This window comes from Phymastichus coffea, unplaced genomic scaffold (genome assembly GCF_024137745.1).
Source record: "Phymastichus coffea isolate CEN01 unplaced genomic scaffold, Cenicafe_Pcof_1.1 PCOF00055, whole genome shotgun sequence".
NCBI lineage: Eukaryota > Metazoa > Arthropoda > Insecta > Hymenoptera > Eulophidae > Phymastichus > Phymastichus coffea.
Genome location: NW_026706866.1, coordinates 808,003 through 833,618, shown reverse-complemented (window position 1 = coordinate 833,618; position 25,616 = coordinate 808,003). Strand labels below are relative to the sequence as shown.

Genomic DNA, 25,616 nt, shown 5'->3' with positions numbered 1-25,616 from the left:
ACTTGTTCGACATCGACTGAGCAGTGAGCATGCGGCTTTTGCTCCTCGTGACTACTGCTATCTCTCGGTCGACTGGTGTAGCCTTCCTATTTTGTGATGAGCCTGACCTGTCTGAGATTGTGTACTACACCAGTGTATATTCGAGAGATGAGTTAACTGGACCACTGGACTCGCGAGGATAATATATGTGTGTGGGTGGGACGAGCACTCGAACGGCGCGCATGTGCATACGTGCATTATACATACGTCCGAATTTCTGTCAGAAACGAAACTCCGAAAAATTGACGGAATTCTTTGCCACTGTTTATCGTCGCCCGGTCCACCCCACAGCTGTGTTTTGTATCATGTGCCGGACAACGAACGTTGCTTATGAGTTTCATTCGCGGGACGAATATTATGTTCGTCCAAAGTATCATCTTGTTATACTAGCCATTACTCGTTTATACGCAAGCAAATATTCTGGGCTGATGGTTTAGTGTAGGAGGATTCGTTTGTATAAACACCAGAAAGTTTATTGATAAGAGGAAAAAATGGCCGAGGAAAACGGCTCCAATTCGGACATCGGTTCTGAGGATAATCTCACTGCTGATATTATTAACTTGGAAATTGAGGAGGTAAATTACGCGTCAGACTAACGTTTTATCATCTTTTTTAATTCGACACTCGATGATTTGATTAAAATTCTGTATGCAAATTCATTGTCTTACTGAGTTATTTTATAGCTGGATGATGCAGAATATGCAATACCTGCTGTAGACCAGCTACCTTCCCTTGAAAGTATATTAGCTGAGCCAGATTGTGGTTCGTTATCTGGTACAGATGATGATTTGGGAGCAGTTTCGCTAGAAAAACTATCGACCAGTGAAACTATAAGTGTTGGCAGCTTGCTGTCTCTCAATTCACCAAGCAGACCAAAAACCCGACAACCTCCGCAGTCTGGTATTATTCTACGGCATGTGATATTAAAAGGAATCTGTGCTCAAATCGCTTCAGCTAGTGTACATAAATATATAAGTATTATAACATAACAGTTAATTATTTTTCTAAAATCAATTTTATACCTAAACAGGATAAAATAAATGCTGGACTTGCAAGCGCAGTAGCAGCTGGTGCAAATATGTTTGTAGTTGGTACAAGCCATGGATTAGTATTAGGATTTGACTCTTCTCAGACTCTGAGGTGGTGTCACAGAGATACAAAACACCAAGGATCGGTATCTGCTCTTTGCTTTAATCATGATGGGACCAGAATTCTTGTAGGCTTTGCTAAAGGACATATTTTAATGATAGATAGTTCTAATGGCAAAGTACTACGAATGTTAATAGATGTTCATCCTCCAGGAACTGCTGTTTTACATGTTAAGGTAAATATACATTTGGAATTAAATGAAGCTCATTTTTTATGTAATTTAATTTTAATTCATGTTTAAATTTAGTTTACAGATTCTCCAAAACTAGCACTTTGTAGTGATAGTGGTGGTTCAGTTTTTGAATTGAGTTTCACTAGGACTATGGGGGTGAGAGGCTGTGATAGCAAATGTTTATTTAGCGGTTCTAGAGGAGAGGTTTGCAGCCTTGAACCGTTACTTCTAGATGAAGTAACCACACATCCATTAAAAAGTTATGTACTAGTTGCCATGGCAACTTTATCAAAAGTTATTGTCGTCTGCATCAGACCAAGAATGCGCGTCGTCTTAACACATCCATTGAATGGACCTCCTATTGCTCCACCATTAGTTGGTTGGCAATTAGTTGTCATACGTTCTGTTAACGCTACGAGAGTTGTTGATCCCGTGCTTGCACTTGGTAGAAATAATGTAATTCACTTTTATCAAGTAAGTAAATTATACATACCTATGAATCATAGACCGCAATTTACGAAACAATTATGAAGATTATATTATATGAGTGTTAACAATACTATTAAATAAATACTACTATTTTAGGTATGCAGTGAAGCTGGCATGAGAGTGAGATTAATGCCTCTTCGACGCATTATTTTAAATTACACAATGAGCAATTTACGTTGGGTAAACTCGAGGTCTCTGGCAGTACTTGACATTCATGAAAAGCTTCACTTGCTTGACGTCCGAACCCAAGAGGATTTAGAAACCCTGGACGTAAGCAATGTCGGTCTTTCCTACGCGTCCAGTCATTTCAAAGGTTTGTCGACCGGTGGCAATGTATCCAAAGCAATGGCCCTCGCGGGCGAGCGAGCTTGCTACAACAGCGTTGTCACGTATGGCTCGCAGCTTCTACTTCTCGGCATGAAAAGTCTGCACGCTATTTGCGTGAGAACCTGGATGGAAAGATTGCGTCATCTGACTATACAGGTATTTAGCAAAGCTCACTTGTAAGATTCTCGATTCTCTCGTATCGTATGTTTCAATAGGACTTTATTATTTCAGAAACGATACAAAGAAGCATTAGAATTAGGTCTAGATTTCTATCGAGACAAAGCTAAAGCCGTCGTTGGATTGCGCGGCTCTAAACAGCGACGTAAACAAATAATCCAAGATAAGGTGTGCCAAGTATTGATGCGTTACATGGATGAACTTCCAACTGCCACTGATAGCAGCAGCGTCGAGCAGGAGATTGTGAGTACTTGCGTGGAGTACTGCGTACAACTCGAGTGTACTGATGTGTTATTTGGCAAACTATGGGACATTGTCTCCGAGTCAGAGAATTTAAAATCCATCTATCTGAGGTCTTTGGAGTTACCGTTGTTGGAAGCCAGTTTGACACCACAGCTGCCTCCCTTTATAGCTCAACAACTTGTTGCTCTTTATAATCAGGAAGATAGGCTTGACTCTTTACAAGCTATTATAATCTTGTTGAACGTCGAATGTTTAGACATTCATCAGGTATAACTAGCATCTTGATCAGAACTGTTTAAAGATGTAGAATTACAGTCGTACTGACATAATAGATTTTATTGATTTATTTCAGGTGACAACAATTTGTCAACAACGAAGCTTATGGGAAGCTCTAATACATTTACAAACTGCAGCTTTAGGCGATTACACAGCTCCGATTCATCAATTAGTGCCCGTGTTACAAAAACATCTTCTAGATAGTGTCGATAGTGCGCAGCCGTGGGATTGCATTAATTTAGGCAATGCTCTTCTTGTTTACACGAGCTGCTGCTTAACGGGACGTCAATTTCCACGAAAGAGTGAGTTGCCTGAAGGACTGCCACGAAAAGTTAAGGCAGATGTTCTGCGAGCACTTTTATCTCAACATTCAAGCCAAGCCAGTGATTCAGAGAAACAGTATCCTTATCTTAGGACACTTTTAAGGTTTATAAAATAAGTTGCTTAAAGTTATTGAATTTAATATTTTTGTTATTTGACATATTCTTGAACTACACTGTGATTTGCAGGTTCGATGCTAAAGGTTTCCTCGATGCTGTTGCTATGGCTTTTCAAGAACCGGAATTCACATCTGAAATAGGTCTTAGGCAACGTCAACGAGTTGTAGACATACTGTTTAACATGGTTACGGCAAGCACACCACAAGACCCAGAAAATTCCGAGTACTTGTCGAACGAGCAAAAGATATTCGTTTTAGGTTTTATAGCGGATGAAGTGATTGAGTGTACCGTTAATTTAGAGCCTAACTCGCTGTTTAGAATTATCGAAATGCTCTGTATAGAAACAATCGGGGAAGCGAAACCCCGTCGCGAAAATATTATACTAAAACTCATTCACGGGAACAAACTTAGTAGTATAGCAGAAACAACACTTTTAAACCTTACTCGAAAAGCTGAGTTGTGAGTTCACGATTTTTTTGTACTTACACATTCAAGGAAATCTAAATACTTATTCGATAATGTTCGTATTGTAGCTTAAGAGTATCTGAGCTTTTACACACGAATCGTGGTGATTGGGAGTCAGTGTGTCAGTGTATGATGGCTGATTCTACGAGGTATTCCGAAATTTTACCTCTGCTGCAACAACTGCCTACTATTCAAGTGGAAGAAATTGTAAAAAAGCATACGCATCAACTTGTCAGAGCCGATACATCTGGCCTGGCGAATATAATCACGACAAGACTTGCCGATCAAATGGATCAACTCTTACAAAGTATCCAAGACGATCCGCAATGTGAGTATGCATTGCTGTCGTCTTTGTATGGTTATACGGAAGCTGAAAAGAAAGAAACGGAATTCGGTGATAAAGAAGACGACTCAGAATCAGAGAAAAATGAAAGTTTTGCGAAGCTCGAACTCTCGCAAGAATCTTTGGAGCGCTTTTTAAGACTCATGTGCGATATCGAATCAACTAGGGTACATTTTTAAAACTTAATATGGCAACGTCAAAGCTGATGTATTCGATGAACAATTCATGATATTCACACAGGTAATGCGACATCTTCAAGGATCTCATGGCTGTCGGCTCGAACAAGCTCTACAGATAGTTAAAGAAGTCAATCGCAAAGATGCGGAAGCCATTCTACTCGAACAATCGGGTAACTATCAGGATGCCTTTGACCTTCTACTCGGTCGACTTACCGAAATTATTGATGTGGTGAGATAGTTATTTTTTTGTTCAATTATTATTTTATTGAGATGCATTCATCGTCACTATTATATTTTATTTATCACAGTATCTAAAATATCGCAGTTTTATTCAAATAATGTCATTTAGAATAAAATTTTATTATCGGAGCAATTTATATCGCGAATAGAATTCATTTTGTAATATCAGTAATCTTATATATTATATATCTTTTAATAACGATACTTTTCACTTACACACTTTCACTTACTGCTACAGAGCAAACAAAGCGAATCAACTGAAGACGAAGCCATTAGAATTACATTTCAATTATCAAATTTATGTAGAAGGTCAGCTGGAGTTCTTGACTGGTTGCCGCTAGTTGAAAGCGTTCTATCATTGCAGTCGAATAATGACATTGAAAAAAGTTGGTATTTATTTTTCAATATTGATATTGTTCTATAAAGTTTAATGAACAACCGTTTAGTTAAAAATGATCTATAATCAATAATTACTTTACAGCAAGTAAAAAATTAGGTGAAAAATTGTTAAAAGTTATATTGCAAACGTTGAGTGGGACGACTGCTTTGGCGACTGTTTTAGAACATATTTTAAAACAACCTTTATTAACTGGTGGTACCATGGGAGATGTTAGACAGCTTCTAACTGGAGTCTTAGCACAGTCTAAATATGATCAAGTGCTCGTACAAACAACCGCTAAATTAGTTAGTCTAGAACTTCATGAAGCATTGAAAAAATCATTAAAGTAAGATATTTACTTGGTTTCTAGATAATGATAGAATTCAAAGTCAACTGTTTATGAAACGATTAAAAAATTTTGCAGAGATGCAGGAAAGGCACGCTCTATCAATTCCATGATCTGTCCCATTTGTAGACAAGTCTTATCTCATGCTGCTGATTGTATAGTTATATTCAGTTGCAATCATACATATCATTTAGAATGCCTACCAGAACCAAAACTGTGCTATGAGTGTATTAATACAAAGGGTTGGGCACATCCTGTCACAGACTTTGTACCTCCTGCACCTCGGAATATAAATTCTAAAGTACCTCAGGTTTCTATTTTAATTGAAATGAGGACAGATCAATGTTGATTACTAATGTTTGTTTTTTAATGTGTCTAGGAAAAAAGAAAATTGGACCCTCCAGCCTTTATGCGAAGTAAAATTACCTCATTAAGACTTGCACCACCAGTTCCTTGGCCAGATTTAGAAGATACTTTATAGTCTAGTCATTACTAACAATCTAAACTGATGTTATTCCATATTAAAAATCAGTTCAGATCAATCTAAGTCAGCGTGGTGTATGCTCAAAGTCTTTGTATATTTGTATAAATAATTTTAGTTACTGTACATTTAATTTTGCACTGTGTATAAAAAAAGGAAACATTTTAAATATGCATGTAACGTCGGTGATGAAATGGTTATCCAATTCTTCCATGTTATTTAATTACATAATTTATCATCCAAATATATTATTATAATGTTAAAAAATTATTCCGAAGATAAATAATTTACCATATGATACTATGGAAAAATGTTATTTGCCTTCTCATTCCAAACCTTCTCTACATGAAATATGACATGTAATAATGTTAATTAAATACATCTTGTTCTTTGCTTTATTCAAATTTCTTATAAAGACAACTTAAATTGTATTGGATTTGACAAAAAGAACAACCATATTAAGTTTTGCATTTATTTTATTAATGCTTTATTGTGTTTTGTACTTATATAAAAATATTGAATAAGTTTATGTTATAAATAATTCCAAAGCGACGTTTCCAATTCGTCATTAGTTTTCTTGTAAATAAGTTGCTGTTAACTTAACAATAAAGGCATTTTCCATGGAAATTATAATACATCTGTTTCATACTACATAATCTCTACTTAATAAGTTGGAATTTACGATAATTTTTTTCAAATTTGAATAAATACAAAATGTTTAACAAAGGAAGGTGATAACATTCAAAAATAAAAAAGAAAACAAAAAAACAAGGACTACTTTCATTTGAGTAGCAAATTGTCAAACAAAGGCTTAATCGACTATGTATAATAATGAGCAATCGCAAGTATAGAAGAAAAAAAGGACTGTGCTCAAATCATTTAAAACTTCCGAACACTGAAATAAATTTGACCGTTTAGAGAATTGATAATACGCGTTGCTAATTGAAACAATTGTGAGAATGTTCGTGAGAAAAACATAACCGAATCGTTAAACAGCTTTTTAAATTATAGTCCTATACATTTTCTTTGACGGAAGCTCATGTGTTGAATAAGATGAAATCATCTACAATATTAACCGAAGAAATATTAAAAATGAAATAGGTTTTAAAGTCCCTTTCTCTAGTGATTTCTTGTTTGCAATGTTGTTACTAATTATTTTGTCTATACACAGGTAAACGTTAATTCCACATCCACTTTCATAATTCACTCTAACTTTTTCACGTTGAAAACACACTTCGAACTGACGCACCCGTAATGTACACGCGTGCATGCGCATATGAATGGCATTTATATATCGCTATTGTTTAGCTTCAAATTCGACCTTCTTTAACTGCTTACACACTAGATTTGAATTAAACATTAGCTTTTTCTCACTTTTTTTAAATATTTCATTCATCGTTATATACTCAGTAATCATTGTTTATTTTTTCCCTAAAAACTAGCTGTTACAGCTAATCACCTAACTTTTTGGCTAATATTACAGTAAGATTTAACATAAAGAGGTATATTTTACAGTTGGGCTATGGTTCTTAAGTGAAACACTATATGTTTCAAAGCAACTGGATAAAAATGCGTAAATAATGATAAAAACTGTAGATTCAGCATTTCAGACGACATTCTATATTGAATCAGATACGGATAATATAATTTTTGCCCAATTACATCATCTCGAGTATTCAATGCTTCATAAAATATTGATAAGATCATTCAAAGGACCGCTGTTGGTGTGATTTTCCAATTTTGAGCGATTTTCACGTTCTTTATTACTACAATACCAGAATAATTTTCATTCTGTTAAAGAATTGCTGCAAATACAAGTAACTGCAAATATTAAAAATTATGATTTTACTTTAATCCAATACAAAAAATTACAGTTTAAAAGCTACTAATCATTCAATAAACACAAATGACATTAAAGCCGTAAAAAGTGCACGTTTAGAAATGGTTTTTATTTTCAGTCACTTAATAAAACATCATCATTTAATTTTAGGTAGCAGATAATTTATAGTCATACATATTTATTTACAATATTTATAGAATATAACTTGATAAAATTTTGAAATACCAGCCTCGGTCCTTGATTTTTCTATAATATTATATTCTAATGTTACAAGATGCACGTTAAACATTAGATTGTGTAAATAATTCACATACTAGGAAAAATAGGGGTGATCGTTCAACATTTTTAATATTTCATCATAATGTATAATGGCTTGACTATTGATTATTATATTGGACGTAAAAACAATATTTGCATTACGAAATTGAATGTTAATTGATTGAAACCTACAACGAACATTTAAATTGAACTATAAACCAAAACATTTCTTATACATCCCCTAATTTTCTTTTGGCCAAAGGACGGAAAATTGATTCTCTATTTTTTTAGGTATGCTCTAAAGGGAATAAGACAAACGGAATACAATTGAATTATCTGAAACTACATAATACAAATTTATGAATAATCATATAATTTTAATAAAATTATTTAGGGGCTTTCTACATAAGGAGACGGGTGCCGAGGTTATCAAGATAAAAAACTAATTGTTTGTTTCACATCTGAGTGTAATCCGTGATTGCACCGGATATGAGCGATGATAAAAAATAGGAATATACTATTTTATCGTTATTAGTACAGTTACATATCATTTGATTATCTTTTTTTACTATCGTACACGTCTGATGGCCGATATCCGATGTCCGTTGTCTACTTATGTAGAAAGTCCCTTATAAACCTAGACCACGCTTCAAGTTAATTATTTTGAACATTTCATTGATTATATGGTTTATTCAATAGACATAGTTGCAAATGAAACAGAAAAAAAAATGATGCAAACAGCACATACTCATATGCTTTACATGTTAACTGTATGTTAAATGTACGTTGTTCAAATTCATCGAGATTTCAAAATACCGTTATAATATATTTTTTCAATTGAATTAAGAAACTATCGTGAATTTATAGTTATATTTTTAAATGATCACTGATTTTTTAAAATAAAATATTTGGCAACTACGTTGATAGATCATATAATATACGGACGTGATGATTTTATAAGTTCAAAAATTCAAAAAATGTGTCTTATAGTATGTAAGACTAAAAATAATTTTAAATTTACATAATTTCTACATTGCATAATTATTATTTTTAGGGGCTGAGTTTCAAAGTGTGCTTTGAATAGACCATGTAAATGTACGAGGTCATAACATTGTTCCAGAAAAATCGTAATTTTTCATATTTAAAATGCCTCCGGTAATTCGCACTTTATAAGACGCACTACTTGAAAACAGGCATATAAAAAACCATGTATATCCGGATATACCAGTGCAGTCTATTGGCGCCCTTTTTCTTTATCGATTTCCATTTAAAGAACGCCCGTACGAGTTCGAACTCATACGAATTTACATACAAGAGCACGAATGAAAACAGTAATCAAATGCAAGGAATATACGACGTTTCTTTTTGTTTTCTTTGCAGAACGATTAAGAAATTAAAAACAAACAAAATAACGTCAATGGAATAAATTCTGTCCTACAAACGGGTACCTCCTAACATAGTATCAAGTGGTTTTGTAAAGTATATATCATTGAAATCAAATTCAATTGTTAAATTTTTTGTTAGGTAATGCAAACTTTTAAAAGCAATTCTGATTATTGCCATCTTTCACACTTACAGAGTCACTCAATTCGCTTATAACTCAAAGAACAAATAAAAAAATGCATACAGAATTACAAAAAATGTAGAAACAGCAATAACTCAAAGGGCTCTTAGAAAATCATAATTACCGGAAACTTTCAACTTTCTTTTACTCTATTAGTGAAACCACATTATTTTTGATAATATATTTTTTCTTAATTCATATTAATTAGCGTTTTCTCTTTATAATCGTAGACTTAACCTATCGCGATTCGTCTTAATCGAGCGCTGTGCAACTAATCTAAGGTGAGTAACATCATTAGCAAACTCACGCCGTTAGCCTTACTCCTATCTATGCCAGCCATTTCTCGATTTATTGTTATGATATCGATGATGTTGCCTATTGTAATTGCCGCCATTTCCGTGACGTCGATAAGAATGGTTATTGTGATTAAGTCTATAATGATTATTATTATTATACTTCCATTTGAGACCATTGTTTTGATGTTCTTGAAAACGGTTGTACCGTGCGTCGTGATTTTTGTAGTCATGATGTTTTACTTTCTTTAAACGACCCCGGTCAAGTTCATCTTCCTCATCTTCATATAAACGTTTGCGATCTTGGTGTCGTTGATTATCTACTTCTCGCTCTAAACGTGCCTTGCCGCCATTCCAACTGTGAACTAAAAATAAAAAAATTATTAATTTAATTATGTTGTGTTTGGAAAATCATCTTTTTATTGCATTTCATATGATAGATATATAATAAATATCTCACCATTAGATGAATTCCCGTAACCCCAATGAGAAAGTTTTTGTAGTTGAGCAACCGTATCAGAACGGTTCGTTCCATTAAAACTTCTCATTTCGGCAGCATTTGGAGACGCTGCTTGGTTATTAAATCTATTGCCATTGCTATTAATCTCATCCCTAGAGTTAGAAAACAAATTCCGGTTGCTATTTTAATAATCAATATCCATAATTACGTAATCTACAAACTACAATTTCACAAAAAACAAAACAAATAAATTAAAACTACGACAATGTGCAATTACTGTCTACAAACTCAAACTACTTTCTAATGGGTTCCAAAGCTAATAATTTTAGATGAAACAATGTAAACAAAAACTCAAATAAACGACCCAAACAACATCAACTTACGGTACATTATCGGAAACTGACCATCCATTAACGGGGGCGGCTGACGAAGGCGAGGAACTGTCTTTGCAAACTTGCCATCCACGATTGACGCTAGCCTTAGTGTAAACCTTTTGCTCGGGTGGATCTGAGCGCCCCTTGGGGTTGTACCACTTGTCATCCGTCGAAGGCGAACCACCGTTGTTGTGTTCAGCTTTACCATTAACGCTGTGACCATTCTTAGGTGATGATTCTCGTGGCGATGATCCTCTACTACTGCAGCCACTACTGCTACTGCCAACTCCGTTGCTCGCGTCGACTCCATTAGACAACGAGTGATGACCGTTGCCATTCTGAGTTGACGGGGGCCTTGAAATCTCTGGAGAGTGTGAGTAACCATTGCCGTTGGCTTTTATGGTCTTGTTTGATGAGGAACCGGGTGAGAGAGAATTATTTGTAGATTTGACGATTTGGCGTTCATCTCGCAGAGACTTCGATGATGACGACCCATTTTTCCCGTCATCGTCGCTCGAATCGCCATCATAATCTACAAGCTTACTATTCTTCGACAATTCGTACAGTCTAAAAAAACAATTAGTAGCTAATGATTTCTACAAAAAAAAATATTAAAAAATAATTGTAAGCGTGTCCTATCAAAAGCATTGTTTGAAACCGTACCTATTTTTCTCCATGTGAGGTGGTAACTGAGGTCCAATAAAATTACGTCTTTTATTAGTTGAGGAGGTTAAAGGAGGAGGCGGTGGAGGTGGCGGTGGCGATGGTGCCACTGAATTGTTTTCCTGATCCTTGGGCTTCGAAGATGAACCGTTCTCGTCGCTCTTACTAGGTGGAGTTAATTTGCTACCACTGTTGCCGTCTAGCAATTTGCTCGAAAATCCATTCGAATTAGAAAAAGATTGGGGATTCTTGGATATAGATGAATCGTTCTTCGTACTCATGACTTGGTTGTTGTGAGATTGGCAGTTTAACGAAGACGATGGCTCCATTTCGAAGATCATAATGTAAGCATTAGTGCTGACTACATTACTAAAAACGATTGGAAGAACCTATTTTACAAAAATAATTTAGTTAATAAAGTATATCGGTAAAGATGTGCGTCTACTTAAGAATTGAATACTTACACAAGAATCATCGAAAGAATAAAATTGGCCCGACGATACTTGTGCTATGGCAGTATAGTGTCCACAATTGACAGACGGACCCATGTGAGTAACCATGGAAGCAAGTTTATAAGTCAACTTGCTAGGTGGTTCACCCGGCTTACGTCTAATGTAAGGACTCATGTCAATTGTTTGCTTAAAACCTATGTGTCGTGAAATCTTGCCCCCTAATACGCTAAATCGCTTCAGCTGAACGCAAAGAACTTTAGGTGGTCTTTCAAGTATAAATTGCTTTGTAGCTGGTACTCGTCGCTTACATGCCTCGCATTTGTAGTCATTGTTATCCAACTGTTCCTGACTAAAGTAACCAGCTAAAGCTTCATCCAAGGTTCCTGCTTTTCGAATATCTAACAGAAGATCCTTTAGAAAAGAAAAATTCATGTAAATTAATTGATTCAGTATTGTAAACACTTTCAGTACTGTAAACATATTAATGTCAGTACCTGAAAATGTTGAAAAGTTGTAGAAACGTGACGACACTGAAGACACTTCACTTCAGTTCTGATGTAACCCCCAAAAATTTGATTAATAGGAGTAGTTTCTTTTGAATAACTATCTAATTTAGTTGCTTTATATCTCGCTAAATATGCTTTTTCCATTCCTTCCAACAGATAACGTAAAAACTCATGAGCATCTTCCTGTTGCCCTGGCACCATTGTTCGGCAAATAACTGTAAGAGACATTTAAATTAATAAAACAATTGATTATATATTAAGAAAACAATAGATATTTAAAATTTTTATAAGAAACATTGAACTCACGTTTAAGTTTATTGTAAACCAAAAACGGCTTGATAGCAACAACTGTTTTTTCATGACTATACTGCAAAGTTTTAGCTACTGCACATGTAAGGCACTCGCAACCTCCATCTAGAAAAAAACAATGTCTGACTGTTGTTTCAGATCGAACAGTAAATTAGTACAAGACAGGCTACTACAGGATATTGATAAAATAACAATTATGTAAAAGCAAAAAAGTAAGTCAGCAACTAAGTAGGTGAAAATGAGTTACACTAATATTGCTACAGGTTCAAGCAAAAAAATGCAGTCATACCGTTTTGCTCACACTTTGATTTGTGGTGTGAGTCAGACAGCAGCCAATTAACTAATGCAGGAACATGAAAAAGTGCTTGTAGGGTACTGTTCAAATAGCATGTATTTCCAACATTGTACATGCCAGTACCTATAGGAAAGTTTTTATTCCAGCCAAGGTTAACTTTGTCCGGAGGATACAAGACCACGTTAGGTTCTGGCAACCTGGGCTCTTTATCCTTATCTAAAGTCTTTGAACAGGCAGCAGCTCCTTCTTTGACTTTTCCATTTTCAGTGTTATCCTGCTTGGGCAAGCTCAAAACCATGTATTTACTCTTTAAACGCTCCTGGACTGTTGATCTATAGTTATCAGTCTCCTCGTAATCTATTTCAGTTCTGAGTATACGTGATGCACTTCCTGCTAAGCTTATATTCAAATCATCCGAACTTTTGGACTGGCCAGCAGCATCCAAGTTGTGACGTAATGCCACTGCCAGTGGGTCGCAAACACTCACTGCTGGCATCTTGCTTACTTCTGCGTTTTTGTCCGGATCAGCCACTGCTCCAAATAATTAAGTAGCTTTTTAAATAAAAATTACTCGTAGGCACGGCTGGCCTAAGTTCTCTGAAACAGTATATCAAATTGTATCATATAAACTTCTTGTCTTTTCAAAGTTGCACCTAATTCATATAGGCTTTAAAAATGCTTTGATGAAAAAACCAAATTCTTGTATGAAATTGTCAATATTTTTTAGTAATAAATTAACTACTTTTAACTAATTATTTTAAACAGATTTAGAATTCGGCGATTTTAATATAACTATCAAAATAATCAAAATTTTTGAAGAATACTATATTAATGGAATCGAGACCGATAACTATATAAAATTACGTTATGAAGTGTATCAATACAGGGCGCCTCGGAAGAATTACGTATAGGTAGTCTGCGCGCGGAAAGCGGCAGATTTTCCGGCGCACACGTGGTCGCATTCTCCAAACTTCGCGGAGTGACAGTACCTATTCATACTTCGCTTCGCGGGAGATGTAAACTTCACAAAACGAATGAGACTACAAGTCCGATATAATAATGTTTTTCGTTATAATATCGGCAAATCCAAATTTAAAGAAAGAAATAAGGCATTTCCATCGAGTACAATAAAAAAAAGGAACAAGCAAGACATTTATATACTACACGCTGCAGGAAGAGAGTGGTTTATCGATCGTCCTATGCCGTTGTGCTGCTGCTGCTGCTGCGCGCTCTACACCGTACGAACACATACACGGAATACATGCACTATACGCAAGTATAAGCGCACGTTGTCGCCACGCTGAATTTCCGAGTAGCCCCCTCTTTTTTCGCTCGCGCTTTTACCCGTGATGTAAGCTACGCGCGCACTTGCAAAGCTGTAGCAGAGAGCCTGTGTACGAAGCGTGTACTCGTAAATATCTACTGCAGTAGTTATACACACACTATACCCACGACACGAGGTCGCTCGGCCGACTTTTAGGTTATCCCCTTACTACCCGTCGTGTCGTCAGTCTAATATGTGTGGACAACCTATACACGCGCTCATAAGAAACGAGATCGATCTTGCGCGAGATGTATACATTCCCGTTAAGAATCGAGATAAACAAACCTCGTTTGCTAAGAACGTGTCTCGATATCTCCACCACATGCTACTGCTGCTCCGAACGAAGTTTCTTTTGCCTTTCCTTCCGTTGAACATGCAACGTGTCTCGCTGATTATATACTATCATCAACTATAGAAATAACTTCCATATCAGAAAAACCTTTTTCAACGAACGAAATTTTCACTCCTATTTTGACGTATACAACTTCCTCGCGTTTTCTTGCAGTGCACATGGGACAGGCGCCGCCGCGATCGTCGTACTCTTTAACTTATCATCTAGTAGCCCGGACATGAACTACTCGTCAGCGCGCCGTTCTATCTCTCGGCACTTTCAGTACTCTCACTGACGTGTGCGCTCGCGCAACTTGCGGATAATACTTGGACTTGTATATTACGCTGATAATACTGGTTTCTTACGTTTGTTTGGTATCTAATTTTTTCAAATCCAGAAGAGATAATCAGAATATCACCATATATAGAGTCGTGCGAGAGTGGCTACCACTAAAGTACGAGAGATACCACGCTACGACTATTGCTATCAGTTCTATCATTGATCGGTCAAGTTCGATATGTAGATTTTTACAATATCAAAGTCGCAATGTGTTTTCTTTTTAAGAAAATATATTTAACATCGATACAGTCTTTCCAAAATTGATTATAATCATTAGGCCTCTCTGTGTATCAAGTCACTTTCTCATATAGGCACTGAATCATTGCTGTTACATTTGAAAATTTTTTTTTTATTAACAATTAACAGAAAACAATTACCATGCTAACAAATTTCAATACAATTAATTTGATAAAAAACTTGATGTTACAATATTTTTTGTAATAAAAACCATACTCATGTCTTGCACTTATATTCACCAAATTGATTGGAAGTCAAAGGAAATAGAAAAATATTAGAATTCTGAATCACTAACCCATTTTCTAAATTCAGGACCTGAATTTTCCACAAACTGAAACGTGTACATTACGGCGAGTATAATACGTAACATGAAAAGTGCGTCGGCGTGTGATAGCGTTAGAGCGTGGCCTCCCTCGACACATCGAATAAAGGAACTCAACGAGAAATTGATGAAAAACGACCCAAAAACATTATAGAAAACGTAGCGCATGATTAGCAATGATACAAATATTATTGCTCACTATGTTTTACAGCCATACGTGCACCTGACAAATCAGTAGATAAAGTAGACTCAAAAAGGACTGCTATCTGAAAATGACTGCATCCTTAAGGATGAGATATTTTTTAAATAACCAGAGATACTTTAACTACTTTAACATAGGCAACATCCACCTAAGAACGCCAGTGTAATAGCTGTACCGATAGGGATAGGTTATTTTTTTAATAACCAATAGGATTTAAGTATTCCAAGACTTAACCGGACTAAAAAATACATGTCTAAGGGATCATTAACATTAACGGTTATTTAAAAAATAACCATATATTAATAACATATACAGCTCTAATAATAGGGTAGTTATTGTCAGAAAGGGTATTTTGTCCTACAGAAGTGAAAATCTATGTTACCGACTGAATTTTAAGATGCGAATATATCGTTGCAACTTTGCAATGAGTACTGTTTATTCCTTTAACGGATAATGACATTTTGATGGGATAGATTGCGTTTGATTTTGCCTAACTACTCCAAGAACTACTGATCTGAGAGTATTGAACTGTTGAAATTTTTTTATTAACAAAAATCAAATTGGGCAAGTTAATGATGAGTTAAGGTTATCAATGAGTTTTGCTATCTTTGACAATATAGTGTAATTTTACTATAATTTTGTCGGGTCGATTTTCATTGATTTCCTACCGAGTTCCTTCATCCCGACGTACCAACACTTATATACATACATTATACGTATAACATATGTATGTATGTACATGACAAGCCAGGCGCGCGCGCACATCAGACAGAATAATAATACGTATGAAATATCTATATAGACGCATGAATGATAGTGCGGCGCCGCGGCTGCCGCCTTCATGCCTTCAACATGAACCAATAACCCCCAAATCATTGCGTGTCACTCGTCATTCTCGCTTTTTTTCGTATTATCGTTGTATTTCTGACGTCAAGATTGGAGTGTCCGGTCTTGCGCGTAAAAGTTGGCGTAGTTCCGGTACCAATGAGAATGCGTGTAGGGAGTCTCGAATCTTGCACGTTGTGCTTCGTTTTTCTCGCGAAAGCTTCATTATTAAATGATTACTATTTCGTTCCCGTCCCTCTGTCTCCGTGAAGTGACCAAAGCGCCTGTGCTCCATTTTCCCCTTAATCTCGCTCGCGCGTACAAATGAATCGCGTACACGTACGAGTGTAGTCAGCTATTGCGGCACACTTACACACGCCACAAGGTTTAGGATTGAGCATGTCTGTCGCGTTCAGAAGCAAATCTGCGTGTGTGCTCGTCATGTACTCACCTCACATCCGGCTTTTTCGGTGTGAACCCTCACGAGAAACATGAAGTCAATCTAAGCACATACACACTCGCAGTAAAATTGACGGCGATGATGATTCTCACCGCCTTAGCTCGCACAGCCAACGACCACGTCCATAACTTTAGCCGTGGGCAACGATAAATATGAGCAACAACGTAGACAGAACGCCTCCTGAGGATGTTGCTTCTTGCAGCACGTCGTCGATTTACGCTTGACAGCGGCGACGATGGCACTTTTCAGTTGACACGACGCGGGCTTGCAGGTAGCCGGCTACGGCGTCCGATGATCAAGACGAAGGGCCAAGGGCTCACGCGCGCACTTTTGTCACTGACCAGTCTCATAGCCGCATCGACATGATGCCACCGGCCGTGTTTGCGCTTTTCCCTCCGTTTTCCTGACGCCCCCTGACCTTGTTACAATACAACAGAGAAAAACCAGACAGGCAGACACACAACTATAAGACCGCGAGCCAGCAAAGTCGCGCAAGAGCACCCCGGCCCCAGAACGATACTCGCGAGTCGCGCTGGCGCATTGTGTAGTTGGCAGTGATTTTGGATTTCGCTCGTCGCATGGTTGTCGACACTGATTTTTACCGCTAAATTTGATTTGAACGTTGCACAGGATTGATTTTACTTATTCGAGTGCCCGTTTGTTGACAAAATTTCACAAGTCGAATATATTAAGCTAATCTTTTTAACATGTTCAAGTGTTTGCTTTTTCCAAATCTTCATTTAAATATAAATTACATTACTCTGCATTTTTAAGATTTATTTATTACAAACTTTATGGAATTACTGTAATTGATTATTTTTTATAAATTGTTTTGTAAAATAATGATTAAAGAGTAATTTAAATAGGAAAATAAATCTTCAGTAATTATTTACAAACTTCTATTAATCGCAGAATGTGTTTGAATAACACTACAAATGTTTTGTAAAATATAATTAATATAATGAGATAAGTTATTTGAATAAACCAAATGATAATCAATTCTTTCTACTATAAATCGTGATGTATCTTACATATATCTAATATACATAGACTCAATGCTCATGCACTATATTTTTTAGTTAACCAAAAAAATTTTTCCACTGAAACTTAATTTCTTTTATTCTTTTATTAATCAACGTTAATTATGATTTTATATTTAATGCCATGAGCATGAAACTCTTTCAGAAGTTGTCTTCTTTATAGTTATCTTTATCACCATAATAATCATCAAAACAATCATTGTATCTTTTACGACAACTATAATACTAATCAAAACTATCAATTTTATCCTCATTATCACTGTAAACATTATTATTTGTATCAAGTGTACTGATACATTGACAAAGTTTTTGAAGAAAATTATAATATTCAATATTGTTTACATTAAATTGAGTGTACTTAGTAAGTAGAACATTTAAAAGCTGCTTTAGATTTTTAGCAGATTTATGTATTTTGTTCTGTAATTTAGTATACATTGAGTATATCTCATTAGATAAATGTATCATATTTTGGAAAGTATAAATCATCATATATATTTTTACTCCTTGAAAGCTAAGAAAACATAATACGCAATTTTTCTGGATTCGTTCAGAAAAAACTTTCAATTCATCGTTTATAAAAAAACATTTTTCTTCTTCTTTGCTTAAAAAGTGTACTATTTCATCAGACTTTTTTAATAGTGCATCCATAGTCTGTTCGCTAAATGTTATATTGCAATTATTATTATTATGGCTATTCAGTTTGATTACAGGTTCCATATTTGGAAGTTTTTCTGGATCAAGACATATTTGAATACTTTTGTTCCGAGACTGATTCAGAAACATTGGTTTGCTTTGCAGATCATCAAAAATTTCTTTTACCAATTCCATTACAATGTTGAAAAGATAAACTATGTTTTATGGTTACTTAATTCTAAAACAAAAGAAAATCATTGCTTAAGTAGTATGTTATTTGTATAAACTAATTTACAAATTCAAAATTAACTTTGTTTCAATTATTGTCTTGAATAGCAAATAGAACTAGAAAATATTTGTAAAACAATTTACTTACAGAAAAGAAAATTCAATAACAACTTTGTTTTACCTTCGTAAAACGAATTGTAAATCTTGCTCGTTATTCTATACAATAACAGTGAATCGTGAATAGCACACAAAGCAATTTAAGTATGTGTGAAATATGCATATATGTGTCACAACATTCCAGTTTCTCTGTAAGTATTTATAAATCTGCTGAAACTTAGACAAGTTCAATGGAATTCAGTTTCTATATCAGGACTATTGACTTTCGGTATTCGGCGCTCGGCAGTCATCATTAATTACTTGTTCGTCAACACAAAGGTATGATTGTAGGATGAAAGAACTCAGCGGGAAATTGATACGAAAATCGATCAAAGAATTATAGAAAAACTGTGCGTAATTGGCAAGGATAGCAAAGATCATTAATAATCCCGCGCATATTAAGATTTCGTTAATAAAAAAATTCCAAAAGTTGAACACTTCCAGATTAATAGAAATTGAATTTGCATAACGTTTTAATTTGGTTTCTATAAAACTGAAGGTATTTAATCGTTAACAAAAATCACGCGTAATTTTTTTATCCGATTAAAATATCATTATATTAACCATTAAATAACCATCCGTTTCAATGTAAGAGCTGTACCGTCAGAAATGGATTATTTTTTCAATAACTAGTAATTTTAAGTACTCCAAAATTTATCTCAGTAAAAAAGTCCGCTTCTAAGATATAATTAACATTGACGGTTATTCCAGAAAATAATCCATTCCTATTAATACTGCTCTTAGTAGTACGCAATTCCTTTTAAGAGGGTATATTATCCCACGTAAGTGTATACCTCTATGTTATCGACTGACTTTTCAAGTGCATGCGTCGTAATGAGAAAAAAATTTTTATTTTTTAACGAATGGTTATAATAATATTTTGACAGGATGGAATAATTTCGCGTGATTTTGCGATAATGATTCGATATATTCATTTCTGTAAAAACGGTATTAAAACACTGTGTAAATTTTATTTTCTACCGATCTAGAAGTGTTCGATTTAAAAAATTTTTTATTCAAAAAAATTAAATTGCGCGGAATTATTAATGAGTTTTATGACTCTTTCCAACCACGCGCAGTTTTTCTATAATTTTTAGGGTCAACTCACGCGTCGATTTCTCGCCGAGTTTCTTTATTCGAGATGTTTTTTTTGTTAAAAAACAAAAGGCACCTCACTTTTGGAGCGCATACGTTTACGAAAGAAAAATCGCAAGGAAATAGGATTCACATAGACTTGAAGCATCAAATCATGCTCATTGATTGATTTGTCGGCGGTTTATCTAGACGAATTAGCAAAACTGTAGCGACACTTGGAGGGAAAAAATTCACGGGTTAAGCTTCTTCGTGTACTCCAGCAACTTCGCACAGCTGCCGTATTTTGTCAAAAAAGCTTGAACACCAGAAAAAATTCATCTTATAGTTCAAAGAATCATTGAAGCAATTACGGTGGAATGAAAACAAAAAGAACTAATTTGTTTGCAACATCCATCTCCGAAGAAAAACATCATTTTGTCAATGACTCATCCGATTACTTTTGGATTTAACGTAAAACATTGAAAAGCATTTGAACTTAATAATTTTTCGTAAATTTCTGAACATACCTATTACTTAAATGTTTAATTTCCAAAATAGAACACTATGTTCGCAGTGAATTGTCTTTCAGAAATACTAATTTGTTTTAGTTTACCAACAGCAATAAGCTACTGTTAGTATCGTTAAGTGATGCTTCTTATTCTCGTTTACGGCACAAGGGAGGAGGTGCTTGCTCAAAATGGCAAGGGCCGGAGCGAAGCAGCGATACGCGATTTCTGCCGTACATCCGGGTCGTCGTCTTTCATATCCTCCCACGGCGCAGGCTGTCGTTGACGACGCCCTTCGATTGTGCCGGCTTACGGGTTACTTAGGGAGACGGATCGCCTCCACTCCCATTTCTGAGCTCATACCTCTAAGTTCAGTTTTTCAAATTGCAGGCTCTGCTTGCGCCTCGTTGCTGACAGGACCTGCTGGACGGGTGAGAGATTGCACATTAGGGGTAGCCCTACTAATGTCATTTAAGTTAGATTTGCATTCGTTTAGCAATGACAATTCGCTTTATCGATCACTTATCGTACGATTATTATTCAATTGCAAACTCTGACGTCCTGGCCTACTTAAATATCTCACAGTTCTACCCGTACAGCAATAATTCTTGGAATTTCAAAACATATCAGCGACGCTACAATATTTAAAGCCAACAATGTTTCTTTAATTTTCTTTACAATTCTCCAGATTGCAACTATACGTTATTCTACAGACTTAATCTCGTAAAAATTATGCTTTAATTATTTAAAAAGATCTATAATACGCACTTTTGTTTTTTACTATCACTTTCTAATCGTCGTCACTGGAGTCATCTTTGATTTTAGCACAAACTCCTCCGATGAAATCCTGCGGATCTTGCTTTGCAGGCGACGACGACTTCTCTTCTTTCTTTATTCTACGCTTATTCTTGGGCAATGATCGTCGCATCAGCGTTCGGCGTTTTGGTTCTTTCGTCTGTTCCATGATTCTCCGTAACGCAGCTAGAAGTCGGTGCATGAGCTCGAACTTCGAAAAAAGAATGACAATTATTTGTCTAGAAATTCACTACTTCCAACATGAAAATTTGATTATTATGAATTAATTTGCGCTTTTTTAAAAACAAATAAATAAGACTAATCCAAATTTTTATAAGAATAAATAATTTAGTAAAGTTTCCAAACAATTAACTTGATACAATCGCATCGCGCAGCTGCGAAAGAAAGTTATTTGTGTAAATAAGTGTTTTCTCATGTACGTAATGCTAACGGGAAGTGCGAATTAGCGGGACACCTGTCTAAAATATAGGCTTCGTTTAATTACGGGCCTTTTCTCTCGTCAAATGGCCTAATGAAAATAATTGTCTCCTGCGGGTGTTTCGCGATCTAGAAAAGCGGAGAGCAGGCGACAGGAAAAAATAAGGCGCGAGGCCGTCCACCGTGAATTTGGCGCGAATCGAATGCGAAAATGCTGATCGTGGAGAGCGAGCGGATGGCGACACCCACCTTCTGGGCAGCCTCCTTGGCCTCGCGGCTCTCCTTCATCTCCTGCCTAAAGCCATCGCGCTCGCAAATCGCCACGAGGTTCGGCGGCAGGCCGTCGAGATCGGCGCTCAGCCTTTCGTAGACGCTCTCGACGGCGTGCGCCATGGCCAGCGGCTCGAGGCCAGCCTCGTTCGCCTCCACGCAGCTCTCGTAGGCCTCTTCCACGAGGACGCGCGCTCTCAGGGCCTCCTCCGAGCAGATCAGCGCGCGGAACTGGCGCTGCATCAGGCGACTCGCTTTGCGCTCCAGACGCGCGGCTCGACGCTCCTCAATCTCGATGGATTTCTGCGAGACGATTTCCCATCCATCCGTTTCTCAAAGCCAACTCCCGAGCCTTGTCGGCCCTCCCCTCCACCCGTACGAGTACCTCGAGCTGCTCGATGTCGTCGAGCACGTCGTTGATCTCGTGGTTGACCTGCACCTCGGCAACCTCGATGCGAGCAACCATATCGGCCATCGGCCCGTTCAGAGACTCCAGGAGAATCAGGGCGTTGAGGTTTTGCAGCTCGATGTCGCGAAACAGCTTGAGCAGGTCGTTGGCTTCCGACAAGCCCAATTCGCTTGGCTCCGTGGCCGCCGATTTCGAGAGCCCAACGGCCTCCTTCTCGAAAGTAGCTGTGCGGAAGTAAGAGTCGTAAAGCCGTCAAATTGACGCGAAATAAAAAAAAAAAAAGGAACTTGCGCCACCTTGCAAAAGTCTGCAATTCGACGCACAACGGGCTTTGCCATTCGCTTTGCCGCTTTTCTTCGGTCTTTACAATAAATCTTGCATCGCACCTTTGAGCGCCACGCTCCTTTAATCGTCTTGTGGCATTGTTCGCGTTTCGAAAATCTTTTGACGCTCGCGAGTGGTTTCTTGAGAAACACGAGAAACACTCGAAGAGCATTTTCAAGTGTCCGGCCAAAGGAATTTTGCGAAGAAAAACGCGCGACGGGCGGAAAGTTGGACAATGTTGGCGTTTCTAAAGAGCGTACCGACGCTCGTGTCCCGGGGTCAAATCATTAATAAGGAAATGATTAATAATTTCACACGTACCGATCAGCGAATCCAAGGATGTGGCGTTTCCCAAATCCATGAAACTGGCCGTCGGTCGGTCGGTCTCGTCGGCCCGAAACGAGGCTTCGTCGACCGCTTCTCGGTCGGCAGCTTGCGCTCCGTCGTCGGCGTCGGCGAGGCTACCGAGCGGCGACAGCTGGACGAGAAAGCGATGACAGGCGCGCACCGTCCGCCATGCCTCTTCCCAGTGGTAGACCTCGAGACGGGCATGGCCGTAGCGCCGCGACAATTCGTCCCTGCGAGCGCTCAGCTCGGCGGTCAGCGCGAGCTCGGCCTCGGCGAGGTTCAGAACTCGCATGCTCTCCTCGTGGTCTCGCGACAGGAATTCCTCCAGCGCGCTCGCGCACTCCTTGTACTCTTGCTGTTGATCAATTCCGAAAGAATGTACATGTTCGCAGTTTGGTAACGTCGTCCGTCAACGAGGCACGCGTCGAATTTTTCGGAGAGAAAGTCGCGGTGGCTATCGACGATAGCGTATCGCGAAAAATGATAGCGACGGTCGTTCGTCCGGAGCGATTCGTCCTCGCGTATACCTTGAGCTGCAGGTACTTCTTGTGTTCGACGTCGAGCTGCTGCTCGAGCTGGATGCAGCCGTCGCGCTTTCGGCCGACGAGCAGTCGCCAGGTGGACAGCAGCCTCGTGTCGCGCACGTAGCGCGACTTGGCGAAGGCGGCCGACGCGTGGCTCGCGCGGCCGATCTCCCCGAGCAGGTCGGCGCCGACGTCGCGCTTTCGCGCGTCCGCGGCCTCGCCGGGCGCGCCATCGTCGACCTGTAAGCCCACGCGGATGAGAGTGGCGTACGACGGCGCCGCGGCGCTCGCTGCTCACCCATGTGTGCCGGACGCGCCACGCGTCGGGGGGCCGCGGCGCGTTCTTGCGATAGTGCCAGTAGGCCAGTGGCCGAGCATCGCCCGGCAGCCAGCTGGGCTTGGCGCACTTCTCCGACGACTTGGGTCTGCTACCAACGACAACACAGTAGCAGTGGTCGCCGCGCAGCGCGCGCCAGTCGAAGCGTTCGCAGGCAGTGGGCCTTTACCTGTCGTCGTCCCGGTCCTCCTTGGCGCTGATCATGACGCGCCAGCCAGCCGATGGCGGATCGATTCGGGCGCCGCGTGGACGCAATGTAGAGCGAGTCGGTGGCACGACGTGGTCTCCCCTCCGGCCGGCGTCCAGATTATCCGGAGCGTGGTCTCGCGTGGTCGCGCTCCGCTGGGCCGGCTCTTCCTCGTTTCGCGCTCGAGAGCGACGCCGTCCGCTTTCGAGCGCGCACCCACTCCGAGCGCGGCACGGCTGCTCGAGGTTATCCGATTGTTGGTTCGGTTGCCACGGTGCCGAGCCGAGTTTGAACTTGCGCCTCGCCCTTCTCGACTAGAGCTCGCCGTCCGCGCTACTTGTCCCGCGGCGACGACGGTGACGCCTGCCGAGGACCAGCCTGCTCCCGGCACAACTCGCCCTCGACTTTGCGCGTCAATTTGGAAAAGTCGAAGCGAGGCGTAAGAGACTGGCTTTCGAATCGGAAGGAAAATTCCGAAACGATACGCGAATTTTGCGGAGTACGAGCGTGACGCGCTTCCAAGGACGAACGGCGCGCGGAGAAATTTTCTTGCGCGCGGCTCCAATTTCGATTTGGTTAACTTTGGCGAAACGACTCGACTGGCTGCCGCTCGACTGTGCCGAGCTGTATTGCGCCCGCTCGCGGGACCACGCGGACAACGATTTTCTCGTATACGGATATGGCGACGACAGTCGAGGACATCCGCGAACGACGAAAATCCATCGGTCGACCGGCGAGAAAATTCAGGACCGATATCGCGACGAGGCGCGCGTCGGAGGCGGCGAGGAGCGTCAAAATTAGAGCGTCGCTAACGAGCACAGAGCCGCCGCAAAACGTCAAAGCGGAGAGGAGGAGGCAGATTGGATAGAAGGAGGCAAAAGGACACGCTCTCGCCGCCGACGATCGCGCGGAGCGGATCCCACTTTCATTGTTGTTTCATCCGGCGAGCCGAGAGCTGCGCGTTACACTTTCCCAGTGCGAAGCCTTGCTGCACTCGCGCTCCCGTCGCTCTTCTCTCCCCATCAGAGAAAGTCTCGAGCTAATCCTCCTCTTTCCTAATTTTTCTTTTTCCTCGGACGTTCGCGGGTATTTTCCGAGTGCGCGGGCTCGTCGAGCGCTGGTCACGCGCGCGTCCTTCGCACACCTGTTGTTCGGATAGACTTCGTCTTCGTTCGTTTTCCGAGTGAGACTTGCGCGAGGCGCAAACTCGCTTTCGTACGGAAGCTTTCAGTGAGTTCCGAAGAATCGAGGCTTCTGCTGCAAGCTTGGCTGTCTTCAGTTATCTGTGGTAACTATTTCAGATTCACAAGCGATGTCATTGAAAAGCGATTCATCCGCGTCGTGTATAGTCCAAAACGAAACTTGGTTGCGATCGCCATTGCTTGGCGAATTTGAATGAGCGAAGCTGGTTCCGCGAGTTTTCGATGTTAACGACGCATTAAATTGAACTGGACAACTAATAAATAGAAAACCAACTTTCTAATTCCAGAACTGTCTTGGAATTCTTCGGAAGAGCAATTCTGTATAGCACCAGTAAAGCATTGAAAA

General features: G+C 39.0%; 3 protein-coding genes across 7 annotated transcripts; 1 reads left to right on the top strand and 2 right to left on the bottom strand.

Moving 5' to 3' along the window:
- The first annotated feature begins 117 nt into the window (after positions 1–117).
- LOC131665907 (vacuolar protein sorting-associated protein 8 homolog) lies at positions 118–6,070 on the top strand. 2 transcript variants are annotated; one of them, XM_058938151.1, is made up of 14 exons: positions 118–614; positions 723–998; positions 1,070–1,363; positions 1,436–1,834; positions 1,946–2,332; positions 2,408–2,863; positions 2,949–3,298; positions 3,382–3,771; positions 3,846–4,287; positions 4,361–4,528; positions 4,778–4,925; positions 5,021–5,264; positions 5,343–5,574; positions 5,644–6,070. In XM_058938151.1, exons 1-14 carry the CDS (start codon positions 531–533, stop codon positions 5,743–5,745), a joined length of 3,972 nt encoding a protein of 1,323 aa, XP_058794134.1. In that variant the 5' UTR covers positions 118–530; the 3' UTR covers positions 5,746–6,070. The 2 variants fall into 2 exon arrangements, with proteins under 2 accessions (XP_058794134.1, XP_058794135.1); XM_058938152.1 differs by having other exon boundaries at positions 5,343–5,565; positions 5,644–6,069.
- Positions 6,071–6,236: 166 nt separating this feature from the next.
- LOC131665946 (ubiquitin carboxyl-terminal hydrolase 36) lies at positions 6,237–17,290 on the bottom strand. 4 transcript variants are annotated; one of them, XM_058938222.1, is made up of 9 exons: positions 16,791–17,290; positions 12,754–13,356; positions 12,462–12,590; positions 12,144–12,370; positions 11,662–12,060; positions 11,198–11,586; positions 10,544–11,101; positions 10,161–10,312; positions 6,237–10,065 (listed from the first exon to the last, which is right to left on the bottom strand). In XM_058938222.1, the coding sequence occupies exons 2-9, from the start codon at positions 13,253–13,255 to the stop codon at positions 9,731–9,733; spliced, it is 2,691 nt and encodes an 896-aa protein (XP_058794205.1). In that variant the 5' UTR covers positions 13,256–13,356; positions 16,791–17,290; the 3' UTR covers positions 6,237–9,730. The 4 variants fall into 4 exon arrangements, with proteins under 4 accessions (XP_058794205.1, XP_058794208.1, XP_058794207.1 ...); XM_058938225.1 differs by having other exon boundaries at positions 10,565–11,101; XM_058938224.1 differs by having other exon boundaries at positions 12,462–12,569.
- Positions 17,291–21,226: 3,936 nt separating this feature from the next.
- Positions 21,227–23,846, bottom strand: LOC131665973 (uncharacterized). Its single transcript, XM_058938276.1, is given in 7 exon segments — positions 21,227–21,442; positions 21,919–22,242; positions 22,325–22,572; positions 22,994–23,375; positions 23,548–23,683; positions 23,685–23,784; positions 23,843–23,846. Coding segments are annotated over 7 exon segments (1,410 nt in total).
- Between the last annotated feature and the right edge of the window lie 1,770 nt (positions 23,847–25,616).

Bases quoted from the DNA above. Each gene is read 5' to 3' on its own strand.
- LOC131665907 (XM_058938151.1), top strand. From the start codon at position 531: ATGGCCGAGGAAAACGGCTCCAATTCGGACATCGGTTCTGAGGATAAT. The intron at 2,333-2,407 runs GTATTTAGCAAA...TTATTATTTCAG, and splicing joins TGCGTCATCTGACTATACAG to AAACGATACAAAGAAGCATT. The intron at 2,864-2,948 runs GTATAACTAGCA...GATTTATTTCAG, and splicing joins AATGTTTAGACATTCATCAG to GTGACAACAATTTGTCAACA.
- LOC131665946 (XM_058938222.1), bottom strand. From the start codon at position 13,255: ATGCCAGCAGTGAGTGTTTGCGACCCACTGGCAGTGGCATTACGTCAC. The intron at 12,591-12,753 runs GTATGACTGCAT...CTGAAACAACAG, and splicing joins ATCAAAGTGTGAGCAAAACG to TCAGACATTGTTTTTTTCTA. The intron at 11,587-11,661 runs GTAAGTATTCAA...TTTGTAAAATAG, and splicing joins ATTCTTTCGATGATTCTTGT to GTTCTTCCAATCGTTTTTAG.